The 15,193-nt window shown below is 35.4% G+C and overlaps 1 protein-coding gene across 4 annotated transcripts in view; it reads left to right on the top strand.

Moving 5' to 3' along the window:
- Window positions 1-15,193, top strand: part of YLPM1 (YLP motif containing 1) — a 59,120-nt gene that overhangs the window by 36,336 nt on the left and 7,591 nt on the right. For 2 of the 4 annotated variants that reach the window (XM_054567268.1, XM_054567266.1), the window contains 12 exons: window positions 1,498-1,918; window positions 2,023-2,115; window positions 2,324-2,519; window positions 2,962-3,080; window positions 3,907-4,061; window positions 6,334-6,396; window positions 6,685-6,804; window positions 7,022-7,198; window positions 7,287-7,370; window positions 7,650-7,733; window positions 9,765-9,845; window positions 12,975-13,026. In XM_054567268.1, the coding sequence (XP_054423243.1) occupies window positions 1,498-1,918; window positions 2,023-2,115; window positions 2,324-2,519; window positions 2,962-3,080; window positions 3,907-4,061; window positions 6,334-6,396; window positions 6,685-6,804; window positions 7,022-7,198; window positions 7,287-7,370; window positions 7,650-7,733; window positions 9,765-9,845; window positions 12,975-13,026 (1,645 nt within the window). The remainder of the gene's footprint in view (window positions 1-1,497; window positions 1,919-2,022; window positions 2,116-2,323; window positions 2,520-2,961; window positions 3,081-3,906; window positions 4,062-6,333; window positions 6,397-6,684; window positions 6,805-7,021; window positions 7,199-7,286; window positions 7,371-7,649; window positions 7,734-9,764; window positions 9,846-12,974; window positions 13,027-15,193) is intronic. The other 2 variants (XM_054567267.1, XR_008528625.1) reach the window with 2 other exon arrangements.

The raw sequence follows: 15,193 nt of genomic DNA, 5'->3' as shown, positions 1-15,193 counted from the left end.
TAAGTGGATAGCACCCTAATTTTTTTAGAAGGAGAAGAAAGAGGGTGGTATGTTAGGGGAGGGGTAATCATGTTGAGGACATTTTTTTTAAACCACTAATTGAGGTGTAATTTACATACCATATAATTTGCCCCTTTTAAATATGTAATTCACTGATTTTTAGTAAATTTACTGAGTCGTGCAACCATCTCTGTAATCCAGTCTTAGAATATTTTCAACACCCCTTAAGATCCCACATGCCAATTTGCAATTAATTCCCATTTCTACCCCAAGTCTCGGGCAGAATCTACTTTCTCTCTGTATAAATTTGCCTTTCTGGGTATTTCATTTAAATAGAATCATACAATGTAATCTTTTTTAATTGGCTTCTTTTACTTAAATAATGTTTTAAAAATTCATCCATGTCGTAGCATAAATCAAAACTTCATTTCTTTTTATTACCAAGTAATAATCTATTGTATGGATATACCATATTGTGTTTATAAATCCACCAGTTGATGGACACCTGGGCTATCAAATAGTCCTATGAATATTTGTATGCAAGTGTTTAAGTGGACATGTTTTTCTTGTATAGATACCTAGAAATGGAATTGCTGAGTTTATCATATATTTATGTTTAATTTTTTAAGAAACTGTTAAACCATTTCCCAAAATGGTTGTACCACGCTGCCGCTAGCAGTCTAAGAGGGTTCTTGTTTCTCTACATCCTTGCCATTATTTGTTATTATCTGTGTTATCAATTATAGCCATTCTGCTGGGTATGAAGTACCATCTGATTGTGTTTTAAAGTTGCGTTTCCCTAATGACTAAGAATGTTGAAAATCTTTTCATGTGCTTACAGGCCATTCATATATCTTTGGAGAAAAATCTATTCAAATCTTTTCCCATTTTTTAAATTGTCTTACTAAGTTATAAGAATTTTTATATTCTGAATACAAGTGCTTTAGCAGATATGTGATTTGCATATGCATTTGGCCCTTGAACAGCGTGGGGATTAGGGCCACCACCTCTCACAAAAACCACCCCCTCACCGTGCAGTTGAAAATCCGCATATCACTTTCAACTCCCCCCAAAATTAAGTTGTCTCTTGGTATCTACAGGAGATTAGGGGTATTTGTCCAATGCCTACAGTCACACACCCCCCAAAACACACACACACACACACACACACGCACGCACGCACGCACGCACCCACCCACCCACCCCACCCCACCCCACCCCCGTGGACTCCCAGCCACGCGAATCAAAAACAGTGCAGATATTTATTGAAAATAATATTTGTATAAGTGGACCCACACGGTTCACACCTGTACTACTCAAGGGCCAACTGTATTTTCTCCCTAATAGTGTATGTTAAAGCACAGAAGTTTTTGAATTTTGAATGAGTATAACTTATTAAATTTTTCTTTTATGGAATGAAAACAAATTTTCGTTCTTGTTGATGTGTAAAAATGCGGTGCTATCCTCATCCATTAAGCTATTTACTCTATTCTTCAGCCTCCAGGGTCCTATAGACCACCCCCTCCTATGGGTAAACCACCAGGTTCAATTGTAAGACCCTCTCCTCCACCAGCAAGATCATCTGTTCCTGTAACCAGGCCGCCTATCCCAATACCACCACCCCCACCCCCACCTCCTCCTCCTCCACCTCCTCCTCCTGTGATGAAGCCACAAACTTCAGCTGTGGAACAGGAGCGTTGGGATGAAGATTCTTTCTATGGCCTCTGGGATACAAATGATGAACAAGGACTGAATTCAGAGTATAAACCAGAGACTGCAACAATGCCATCTGCTCCAGTGTTACCACCCCCACCAGTTCACCCTTCCATTCCCCCTCCTGGCCCAATGCCCATGGGTATGCCGCCAATGTCCAAACCACCACCAGTGCAACAGACTGTTGATTACGGCCATGGCCGAGGTGAGTAATGGTGATAAGTTCATATTTAGGGTTCATACTAGCTTCAACTTTGCCTTTCTTAAGCTTTACTCATACCGTGTTTTATCCCTGATTTTGTTTACCAGATATATCCACTAACAAAGTTGAACAGATACCCTATGGAGAAAGAATAACTCTGCGCCCAGATCCGCTACCTGAAAGACCAACGTTTGAGACAGGTAAGAGTCCCAGAGAGATCAGTATTAAAACTCTTCAGACTTAATTATCACATGATTTTCTCTATGGTAAGATTATTTGGGCCTCTTTTTAATACAGATAAAAGATTCATAAGTTGAAATTAGAGCAACAATTTATACTAGTTCTAGAGTTAGATTTTACTTTTTTGCTTTTATTATTATTATTCTATACACGTAATTGTTTTTGTAGAGCACATAGGCCCACGTGATCGCTATGATAGAGACAGAGATCGTGAGCCTTATTTTGACCGTCAAAGTAATGTCATGGCAGACCATCGAGATTTCAAAAGGGATCGAGAGACACACAGAGACCGAGACCGGGATCGTGGTGTTATTGACTATGACCGGGATCGATTTGACAGAGATCGCCGACCTCGAGATGATAGGTATGTTATGAAAAATATCTTTGCCAGGTGTGTAAATACACTTGAGTTCAGCAAAAATCAGTGTATCTAAAGGAAATTTAGATTGGTAAGGGAAGAGTAGTTCTGGACCAATTTTGGGGGAACTGGTTGCTTGAGTTTTACCCGCTTGAATTCCAGAAAATTAAATGGGTGAAGGAGATAGGCAGAAAGGGAAGGAAATAGCATTGTCAATAAAGATGTAGTCATTAGTTAATTAGTAGGCAAACAATTTTTTGCAGTTTTGAGCTCTTTAGATGTCTGTAGGCAGATTTAAACGGGAAAGCAAAATAAAAATACAAATACTAACTGTGTAGTAACTACTTACAAAGAAAATTGCACAGGTAATGGTGTTGCATTATGAGACAGAGACCTCCAATTTATTTATTTATTTATTTACCAAACCACTTCCTGTTATACCTTCTAGGACTCAGTCATATCGAGACAAAAAAGACCATTCTTCATCCAGAAGAGGAGGATTTGATAGGCCATCCTATGACCGAAAGTCTGACAGACCAGCCTATGAAGGACCATCCATGTTTGGAGGTAAAGCAGTGCCTTATTAACTATAAGGATGTTGGCAATGCAGACAACAGATGCTTTCCACTACAGCTATGGATTTAAACTTTGAGAGTAAAATGCACTCAGATTTCTAAAATATGGCAGTATTATCATCAAAAATAGCAATGTAATTAATAAAATAAAACAAATTGCTTTTTATATTATTTTTTAAATTTTGGAAAATATTAATAGAAACAAATTCACGTATAATCTCACCATCCACAAAATCACAGCAATTTTGTGTATTTTCCTCTCCTCTCTTCACATATGTATCAATGAAGTTGTAATCAAAGTATAAATACAGTTTCTTTATTGTGCTTATTCCCATTGATCATGCTTTTTTACACATTTTCCCATATGTAAACCTATTATATTAATGGCTCTGTGACATCCTGTTGAATGGTTAAAATGTAAGACCCTTATTGTTGGACATTTAGGTTGCTTTTAATTTTTCACTGCTATAAATTCCACTTAAACTAGAAATTTATAGCTTCATATACAGACAGATTGTTAAGTCATGCTTGGGACTATCCAATAAGTATATATTATCCTTCTTTATCCTGTTTGCTTTGCCTTTTCCCTAAATTTAATACAAATAAGGATAAACTTAATATTTTTTAAAACATTCTGTTTGCCTGAAATCATACCTAAATCTTTTTATTTTCTTGAGTTTCATTACTTAAAATTTCTTGAGGGTTAAAAGTGGCTCCCACATCATTATGAATTACTTTATTTTAGGATGAGTAGAGAGAGTTAAAATTTTTAATAATTACGTATGAATAGTAATTTTGTTTAACTGCTGGAATTCTAGGAGAACGAAGAACATACCCAGAGGAGCGAATGCCCCTGCCAGCTCCTTCACTAAGCCACCAGCCACCTCCAGCTCCACGGGTTGAGAAGAAGCCTGAGTCTAAGAATGTGGATGATATTTTGAAACCACCTGGCCGAGAGAGCAGACCTGAGAGAGTGAGTCCTATGTAGCTGACAAATCAGAAGCTGATAGATCTTTTTAAATTAATATCCTGAACAGAATTTCTCTACTTTTCTGTGATGTACTAATAATACCAGATTGAAGGCATCTTACTATCTCTGAATTATCATATAACCTGATAAATTACCTACCCTGTAGAATTTCAGAAGTTAGAGCTTAATTGTTTGGCAAAAAAAAGATGTCAGAAACTTTAGAAAATAATAAGAGCTCGATTAATTGCATTTTGAAGAGGGAAAATGTAGATTTGGTTGTAAGGTGTATTGAACAAAATGAGGGAGAATTAGGAAGCTTGATTAGCTTAGGATTGTTTCCCTAGTGACCTCCAAATATATCCATTCTTAAATTTATCTTATATTGCAGAATAATTAGATTCATTTCAGTAAATTGGCACAGGAAATTTTCATCAGATATTTTTACTCTGTATATGTACATACATCATCTTAAAACTTATTTATTATCAGTATAGCTTCCATAGCTTTTCTCTGGTTACTGTTTGTATGATATATCTTTTTCTTAAAAAAACAAAAAATATATTTATTTATTTCTAAGAGGGGAAGGTAGAGAGAAAGAAAGAGAAACATTGATATACTGTTGCCTCTCACACACCCCCAGCCAAGTACCTGGCCTGCAACCCAGGCATGTGCCCTGGCTGGGAATTTAATCAGTGATCCTTTGGTTTGTGGGCTGGCACTCAATCCACTGAGCCACACCAGCCAGGATAGTTTATTGAATGTTTTTATCATGAAAGAATATTGGATTTTGTTGAATGCTTTTTCTCTGAGGTTTTTGCTTTTATTGTATCATTTGTGATTTTCTATTGTTCGTATTTTTGTTTTTTATTCTGTTGATATATTGTAGTAATTGCTTTTCAGATATTAATTTATATCCCTGAGATAAATTCCCTTAGTATATAATTCTTTTTATATGTTTCTGGAGTCAGTTTGCCAGTATTTTGTTGAGAATTTTTGCATCCATATTAATAAGAGCTACCTGTGGTTTTCTTGTGATATCTTCATCTGGTTTTGGTATCTGGGTATCTGCTCGATTTGAAGTGCTGGCATCATAAAAGGGGCTGGGAATTGTTCCTTCCTCTTCTGTTTTTTGGAAGAGTTTGTGAAGAGTCGGTATTAATCCTTCTTTAAAGGTTTGTTAGAATTCAATTAAGTAGTCATCTGGCCCTCAGCTTTTCTTTGTGGGTAGTTTTTGATGATTAATTCAATCTCTTTACTCCTCCCAGTTCTATTCCAATTGTCTATTTCTTGAGTCAGTTTCACTAGCCTTTGTCTTTCTAGGGATTTGTCTATTTCATGTAAGTTACCTAATTTGTTGTCATATATTGTTCATAGTATTCCTTTATAACTCATTTTTTATTTCTATAAGATTGGCAGTCATGTTCCCTCTTTCATTTCTGATTCTAATAATTTGAGTTGTCTCCCTTTTTTTTCTTAGTCTGTGTAGCTAAATGTTAGTCAGTTTTGTTGGTATTTTCAAAGACCCAGCTTTTATTGTTTTTCTGTTCTCCAGTTCATTAACTTCTCCTCTAATGTTTATTATTTCATTACATCTGGTTGCCTTAGGTTTAATTCTTTTTCCAGTGTCTTAAGATGGAGGGTTAGGTTATGATTTGAGATCTTTCTTCTTAATAAATATCCTTCTAAGCATGGCTTTAGATGCATCCAATAGGTTTTGGTATGTTGTGTCATCATTTTAATTTATCTCCAAGTATTTTCTGATTTTTCTTCAGATTTCTTCTTTGACCCATTGGTTAATTAGGAGTATGGTGTTTAATTTCCACATGCTTGTGCATTTCCCAGATTTTTCTTACTGTTAATTTCTAATGTTTCCATTGTAATCAGAGGACTTTGTATTATTTCTATCCTTTCAAATTTATTAAGGTTTGTTTCATGGTATATATCATGTGGTCTGTCATGGAGAATGATAGGTCATTAACTATAAGATTTTTTTGTAGCCCTGACCAGTGTGGCTCAGTTGTGTGTCATTCTGCAAAGTGAATGGTCACTGGTTTGATTCTTGGTCAGGGCACATGCCTGGGTTTCAAGTTCAGTCCCGGTCGGGGCAACCAGTGTTTTCCTTCTCACATTGATGTTTCTCTCCCTTCCTTCCCCTCTCTCTAAAAAATAAATACATATATACATACATACATACATACATACATACATTTTTTTTAAGGCTTTTATTGTAAAAATATCTTCTCTGAGTGATTTTTTTGTTGTTGTTGTGTTTCAGATTGTTGTTATAATGAGAGGATTACCTGGCAGTGGAAAGACACATGTTGCAAAACTTATTCGAGTGAGTATGTGGAAGCCAAAGAATCAGTTGCTTTTATTAGCCACTTACTGTCTTACCAAGCAGAATTTATCGATACAGATATTTCTCATTTAATCCATTCTAGTTGGCTCATGTGGTAGATGCTATCTCATGCAAATTTTGATCTGCTTAGACAAGTATTTTTGCCTGTTTCATTTGAAACCACCAGAAGATTGCATATTATTTAGCTATAAGAAAAAACTGTAGTGTGAACATGCATTAATTTATTTCATAAATTCTCTTGAACTTTCTCAACCACGTGATCCTTAGGATAAGGAGGTAGAGTTTGGAGGACCTGCACCCAGAGTTCTCAGCCTGGATGATTACTTCATCACTGAAGTAGAAAAAGAAGAAAAAGATCCAGACTCTGGAAAAAAAGTGAAAAAGAAGGTATGGTTACATCATGATTCATTAACAGTAGTGAAAAGAGAAATGTGGCTTATTTGAAGACAAAGGAAGACTTCTCTGGTTTTTGAACACAAACTTTAGCACGCGGGTGTGAAAGAACGACTAAAGTCATCTCAATCCACATCTCAATCCGCCAGGGAAGAGATTTAGGGTGATTCTTTGCTTTTGCTAACTCTGCATCTCTTTTGGGGGGTCTTAGGTAATGGAATATGAATATGAAGCTGAGATGGAGGAGACCTATCGCACCAGCATGTTCAAAACTTTCAAAAAGACTCTGGATGATGGCTTTTTCCCCTTCATCATCCTGGATGCCATCAATGACAGAGTTAGACATTTTGACCAGTTCTGGAGTGCAGCAAAAACCAAGGGATTTGAGGTACAGACTTAAAATAGTTTTAGAGTACTTTGTGTTATCATGTAAGTGCTGCATTTGTTTGCTTAATCCCCTGTTCATTCTTTCTTAGGTGTATTTGGCTGAAATGAGTGCTGACAACCAGACTTGTGGCAAGAGAAATATTCATGGAAGAAAGCTTAAAGAAATAAACAAGGTGATTTTGGGGAACATAGAAGCTGTTATTTTAACCTTTATTTAGGCAGTATCATCCCTGTTGTCTGGAATTTCTTGTTTGTCCCCTTTACGTTCAAAATACCTTTTTTACCTGCTTCAGAAAATGTTTCTTATCCATTGTAGCTAAGTGAAAAGGGTGGCCTAGCTCCGCCTGTAACTAGTCTGTTAGACTTCACAGTATTAGTTCATCTTGTATGCTCACTTGGCTGTTCTTTGAGTTGTTTCCAGAAATAACTTGACCCCCTTAATCTCTCAATAGATGGCCGATCACTGGGAAACTGCACCTCGTCATATGATGCGCCTGGACATTCGTTCATTGCTGCAAGATGCTGCTATTGAAGAGGTGAGTGTCCCTTGCCCCAAAGACAGTACAAAAAAATGGCCTTTTTTTTTTTTTACCCCTTTTAAGAACACCTGTATCACTGTCATTGAGATTAACCAGTTATTAATATTTTCCCACACTTTCTGTATATTGATATATTCTCCTCTCCTCCTCATTATTACCACTACTACTGCTTTTATCTTTCTTACTGTGGCGCCATTTGAGAATTAAGTTGCAGGTCTCATAACCTTTCACTCCTATACATTTCAGTGGGTATCCCAAGAACAAGGGCATTCTTTTACAAAACTAGTAGTCTGACTTATCTCCTATACAGTTTGTATTCAGATTTCACCAGTTATTCCCATAGTGTGTTTTTATAACAAATTTTTTCGATTCAAGATCCAGTTCTTCAATATAAAAAATAGTTTCTTAGCCATGCCATCCTTATGGAAGACAAAGAATTTTTTAAGAGTATAGACAGTTGTTTTGTAGAATTACCCTCAATTTGAGTTTGTTTGATTATTTCAACATGATTAGTTTTAGGTTAAACATTAGCAGAAATGCTACAAAAGTGATGTGTCCTTTGCATTATATCAGGAGATACATGATGTCAATTTATTTCACTATTGGTGATTTAAGTGTTGACCATTTGGTTCAGGTGGAATACATCCAGTTTTTCTCTTAGTAATAAGTAATCTGTAGGGAGATACTTTGAAACTGTTAAATATTCTGTTTCCCAACAAATTTTTATTCAGTGGTAATGCTTGCCTAAATTAATTATTAATTTGCTGAAAGTAAATCTGTCATGGAAAACGAAAGAATTTTCTTTTTTAATTAATCGTGTACTTCCGTTTTATTTGTCCTCCTCCTGCGAATGAGTTATCTGTATTCCGTGTTGTCATTGTATTTTTATGTGTTCTCACCTCCCATGCCACTCCTCAACCCATTTCCTTCCAACTTCTGTCCCGGCTATTTTCAAGACTCTCTCACCAAGATTTCCATGACAGTGGACAATTCTCGCTTCTCCTGTTGCTTAATTTTGCTGTTTCATATAACATAGTTGACCTTCAGAACATTTTTCTCCTAGCTTCTGTGAATCCACCTTCTGGTTTTTCTCTGGCCATACCTTTTCAAAATTTCCTTTGCTGGCTTCTCTTGCTCCCCAGTCCTTTAAATGTTGGAGTGCCATAGGGTCTATCTATCTTAGGCTCTAGTTTTACTTTGCACTTTCTATATAGGCAATCTTCCTGGTAGTTTGGATTGCCACCTACATGCCCTTAATAGTAAATTGTAAAGACTGGAATGTATTTTATCAACATCTCCACAATAATTATATCTGAGTAGAGGTGATTTTTATAATTGATCATTATTTTCCAAATTTTCTACAGAAAAACATATATTACCTTAGTACACCTCAAACTCAGCCTTTCCAATATGCAATTTATCCAAACCTGTTCCCCTTCTAGGGTTCTCTGTGTTAATGATTAGACCCATCACTCACTTTGGTGCTGTAATCTTGACTCTTTGCATTATTCTTGGCTCTTTATTCTTCATTATACCAAAGGTTGACCCTATCCCTCCACTATATAGCCAATCTACAAGTTTTGTCAATTTTATAAGTATCTCCCTAATCCATCTACTCTCTATTTGTATTGCTGCCATTCTAGACCAAGCTACTGCCATCTTTTCCCTATACCTTTTCTTACCATTTTGAAATTTGAATCACATACATGTTTTACTTGATTGGAAAAATACTGGTTAAAGGTTTTAAAAAGAAATCCTAATAATTTATAGGCATTCAAAACAGATAGTTACCAACTTCATAGGAAATTGTAAAGACAGATATCCCAGGAAAATGAAAGGCAGGCATATTATTGTCTTTTATCAGTTTGGTTTTAAAGTTTAGGGTGTTAAAAGTTACTTAGTATGTAACAGTGAGACTGTGCTGTCTTGCTCTGGGCAACTGTGCTCATTTCAGATCTCAGTGAGGGACTCAACATTTTCCTAAATGTTAACTTAATCTTTTTCATTATGATTATTGGGGTGGTGTAGGTAGAAATGGAAGATTTTGATGCAAATATTGAAGAACAAAAAGAAGAAAAGAAAGATGCAGAGGAAGAGGAAAACGAACTGGTAGGAGACAGACCAACCATTTTGAATAAAGTGTCTTTTTATTAAAATCCTTAGATGCTTAAATTCAGATCTGTGGTCAGATTATTACTGTTGATATGCACTTAATGGTAAAAGTTTCCATGATCATCTTCAAGGATGCATTGCCTTGAGGCTTTTGGATGCTTTTGATTTTTCTGCTGACCAAAAGAACCCTCTGCTGTGTTGTTACAAGAAAGTTTTAAGATGCTAAGAAACTTACCCTTTTCTCACTCATCTATGTGTGGGGTGGCTTTAGGGGGAGTATACTTTTTAAGAAAATCAATTACATGTGAAAGGGTATTCTTACACTCCAGCAGATGTGTGGTAGAGCCTACCACATACGCATAATTGTCTCTTCTTTGCTATAAGATCTCAAAATTGAGTTTCTGTCAACTGAGGCAGAAGAACTTACTGAATGAGAAGGAAGAGGGTTGCCATAGACTGCTGGATTTGTTCTTCTGCATTTTATTTTATTAAGTAATGGGAGAAATTATTTGACTGTGTAGGCAATGCATTTTGCTTAGGCTGATTAGAGACTTATGTAGTGTGAGTTCAAAATTCCTGTATACCTCCTGTAAGTGCTTTCGATCATAACTCTTAGAAATGTTTGCCTTACCCTGTCATTCATGAATGTGTGGCCTATAGAGTTATATTACCTGTCAGTGTTTGCTAAATGAGGTACAGAGATTAGCAATGCCTTGGAATAGTGTCGCTTTTTAAATTCAGAGTATTATTTGGTTTATTTAATATTTTAGCCCTTGCTAAAGCTGCTTCTCATATTCTTCTGAAGATGTGCAAAGTGAGAACCCTGATTCCTACCTCCCAGATAATATAGGCTCTCTAAGGTGTGGTCCCATTAAACCCATGCATGCTGTGGAGGACTCTGGGTAGAAACTGTGTGTTTACATAGAGACGGTGTCAACCTCTGCTTTTCTAGATTTTATATGTGGATTAAAACAGTAAGCTTTAAAGTTAACAGCATTTGAATCTCAGCATGTTTTTTTTCTTTAAACAAAGTATTTTTCTTAATTAGGTTGTATTTTGACATGTGTGAGCCAAAACATAGGCAGGAAATTCACTTCCAGGTCCACGCTGTTCTGGCACATGGCTAATGACCTCATTAGCTACTTGCAGCGTGTGTACTAGGAGGTGATCGTGTGGGAAGTCCATAATGTTAGCTCTCTGAAGCTCCGTCTTTCTTTTGTGGAGATTTCAGTTCAGGCTTTGGTTCATAACATCTGATTTGCTTAGATATAGGTCAAAACTTAGAACTTACAATTTTTTAAAAATAAAACACACTGTAATAATATATTTTTACATCAGAAGCCTGGCAAGGAAGCCTTAGGACCCTACCCTGCTGGACTATCTCTTTTATTTCCAAGTGGCTTAACATTTTAAGCAGTGAGATGATGTAGTTTTAAGTAAGAACAGGATGGTTCCAGCATGGGGGGAAGTAATATACTTGTTTTGCTTATCTTTGTTATAAAGCTTCTCTTAACCCATTCAAAAATGCAGAATCCAGATCTTCTACTATTGGGTTTTATTCCAAGAGTAAAAGATGCTTGGAGAATTTTAACCAAAGGGTTAAGAGCAAGTCTCATGTCATTCAGTCTGTTTTAATGAAATTCTCAATAAACTTTGCATTTTGTCTACTCTGTACTGATTACTATAGCTGCATGAAAGCCAAACTTGTCTTGATTAAGAAAATGGGGGGATGGGGCGGTCAGTCATTGGTTTGACATTCTGCCTTCGTTAGTGCTTCAGTGAATCTAGTTGATGTGACTCAGATTCTACAATTACTCTAGTGATGCTTAAGGTTTTCAGATGACTTTTGAGATATAACTTGTACAGATTTCATCAATACTTCCAACACCATCACTTCAGCATAGCTTTGTCTTGGTTTGTTCTTAAAATGTATTTGAAAAAGATGGTATAATGTATAAACCTGAAATACTGCCTAATGAGTTGAAATTGAGTTATTAGTCTGGCTTAAAAATTAGAAATGTATAAGACCTGGAAGAATGATGATGCTCTATTAAACTCTTACACAGAAACTACTGCCGTGAAATGTTCAACATATTTTGCAATTTATGTGTGTCAGTCTATTCTATGAACTGGAACATTCCCAATAGTCAAGAGATATATTGATTCTTAAAAGATGCTGACACCTTTGATGAATCTGTTCTATACAATAAGTTCTAGTATTAAAGTTCTGTATATTAGTGTCTTAATAGAGAAGAGAGGCCAAATAAAGGAAAAGGGGAATCATAGTAAATTATATGGAAAAAGCATATACCTACTTGCCAGGTGAATAAACTGAAAGGATTACTACATAGTTAAATAGGTATGTTGGGAAATTTGAAAATATTGTGGGACTTTGTTTGAAATAAACCACCCAGTCATTTTATTAAATAAGATGTAAATTGCCCGTAGAGATTTCTGGTTTTGCATGTAATAGGAAAATGTAATTTTAGAAGACATCCGAAATAACCATCAGTTTCCAGTTTACGAAAAAGAAATGCTCTGAAATTGATTCAGTAAAATTAGCCTTTGTAAAATCTGCTGGTAAATGTATGGAGTCATTTAAAAATGAAGTTGAACTTCATAGTTGTATTCAGTGATACCAAGTTTTCTCCTTTCTTTTGAGTATTTAAGAGTATGCTGGACTATAACTGTCTTGAAAAACACTCTGAACCTCATGGCTACTATCACTTGAGAAGAGCAATTGATTTGAGAAAATAACCTAGCTAGTATTATAAATCCTCTGCTAGTCTGAACAATAATTGCACAGTAACCTGTACATTCTTAACCATGTTTACCATACAGCTGTTGTTCAGACCACAGTCGTGTGTTTTGAACTGTAGCTGCCTCAAAGCGCCTTCATGTACCATTCCGAAGTGACTACTCTGAAATCTAGGTAGTGAAGATTTATGAATTTGGTAATTCAGTTTCTTCAAAGAAAATGAAACTATGTTTTTCCTAAGGATATATTTATAACTAGTGAGTGGAAACTGTATCCATTCCCAGTTTTAATGCTTTTCCAAATCAAAAGTGATGTGCATGTATGTGTCTCTTTCTAACCCTTCGAGCTTCTCTCTGTGTACGATTTAGGGTTACATTCCGAAAAGCAAATGGGAGATGGACACATCTGAGGCAAAGCTAGGTGGGTATTTCCTTTTTCCTGTTTTTATATGTGATGCCTGATGGTAATGGTCATAGATCTTTCTGCTGTAAGAAGAACAAATATCCCAAAAGTTCTGCTTAAACCAAGATTTTTGGCCTAACTACATCCTCAGTCTATTTTGTTAGCTTTCAGTTTAACTAGTTACATCTTGTGACAGAATGGAAGAAGAGTATTTTGAAAGAACTACTTTCAACACCACTTAAAAGTTTTTAGAGTAAGTGGAAATATATGATAAATTTAGTAATAAAATACTGTCACTACTAAAATCCATTCTTTCATGTTAATCAGAAATGTTAATACCGATGAGAATTCTGGTTTTCTAAAAGAATACTTAACTGCATTCCAAAGTTGAACCAGATTATGAGTACTTTGGGTAGAAGTAATAGTAATAATGAATACTGAAGCTTAAAAATTAATTAAAAGGCATTTACTTTCCTTGTACCATAAATTAGAGTTTCTTGGTGGGCAGTGGTAGATATATAATTTAGGTTTTGGAAGAGCCTGCTGTGTAAGATTCTGCTTATATTTTCCTTCAACTTGCCTTTAGTGCCAGATTATAAGGTAAACTGGTTAAAATGATTTTCTAAATCAAAAATTGGAATTGCTTAGTGTGAAGTTATCTGCCAAGCAGAAAATCATGCATACCCAGTGGATTTTTCTCCAATATTTCATAACATTTTTTTCTTTTTTTCTTTTCATTTTGGTTTTTACCTCACTGAAAGAGAACCATTTAACTAACATGTGGATTAAGATATGTTCATAAATAATCTAATAAAATGTGATAAGGACTTTTTGAGAAGATTGACCTTACTAATGTATGAAGTATGGCTGTCGGTCTTTGTGTTTCTCTTCCTGGTATCATGCTATTATTCCAGAACTGAAGTAACCATCTAAATATCATAAGTTCATAGAAAAAAATCAAGTCATTTAGCTGCTTCGCTGTTTAGGACACATTGTCTGTGTTTCTGACATCAGAGGGGTACATTTTACATACAGTCTCATAGGCTATACCTTTTATTTTGCCCAACTGATCGTGTTTACAATTGATGTTGAGCAGGTCCTATGTTAAAAGATAGTTCCATAAGCTGAAGTATTACTGTATTATTGGATAGTTGCTTTGTTGTAAAGTCTAGAATTTTTTTTTTCTAATGTGTGTCATGTGAAAATTGTAGGCGGTTACTGACATTCTTCCACTAGTCTTCCCCCTGTGGGAAATCTTAATCATAACCAACTGTCTCCTCCCCTAAGCTTTTAAAGAATTTATAAGTGTTTAAATGCAGTTAAGTATGTAGGAAAATAATCACCACAACTTATTTTTAATAATAATGCTTTAGATCTGTTTATTTTGACATTAGATTGTTGGAAGTTTTCTATGTTTAAGATAACCTGTAAGACTGTAAATATCATGTCCCTTTTTTTCTGGTTCTCTACATAGTGTTTATATTTAGGGGCATAGAGAGATCATAAAGAGACAAAAGGGATTGTAAAAGCAATAAACATTTTAGCTAAGCATATATCCAGAGGCCTTATGAAATACATGGTCTAGGATAATGTGTTTTAAAACTCAAACCTATTTTCTACTTTTCTTTCTAATTTTTAAAGAGAAAGGAAAATAGAATTTAGTAATGATGATTCAAGAAAATATGCTATTACTCTTGGCATTGATTTCTGGAAAAAATTCTTGCCTGTCTACCATTTGCTTCTCAGAAAATAATTTTACACAAATCTGGTCTATTTTAAAGACAGTGTTACACAGTGAATTCCAGAAATGGATTTGTTAAGTAAACCATTTCAATTAAAGACACTGAAGATCCAGTAGTGAATCTGGAAAGTACATTCTAACATGTTTGCAGTTGGGTTTTTGGTTATGTCGATTAACAGTGACATTGATGTTTTATCTCATAACTTGCTCCTTGCACCGCTGTGATATCTTGAGAGCTAATCTACCCATGGAGGAAGACAAATTGAGTGTGAGCATTCTTGAAAGTGCTTGCTTCCTTGGGATTAGCCCCTAGAACCAACTGAAAAGAAGATTCTTCTCTATGATATGAGGATCTTCGTCTGAGAATTAGCCTATTTATGTTGTCTTCCTTATCGTTAACAAATTCAGTAAATTTGATTCAAGTACAGTTTACTTTTCTGTGTT

The sequence above is a fragment of the Pteronotus mesoamericanus genome, unplaced genomic scaffold, assembly GCF_021234165.1.
Source record: "Pteronotus mesoamericanus isolate MK-2021 breed Mesoamerican mustached bat unplaced genomic scaffold, CSHL_Meso_final contig_182, whole genome shotgun sequence".
In the NCBI taxonomy this organism is placed as follows: Eukaryota; Metazoa; Chordata; class Mammalia; order Chiroptera; family Mormoopidae; genus Pteronotus; species Pteronotus mesoamericanus.
Note: the sequence above shows the minus strand (reverse complement) of the source record. Positions and strands in the feature narration are given on the sequence as shown.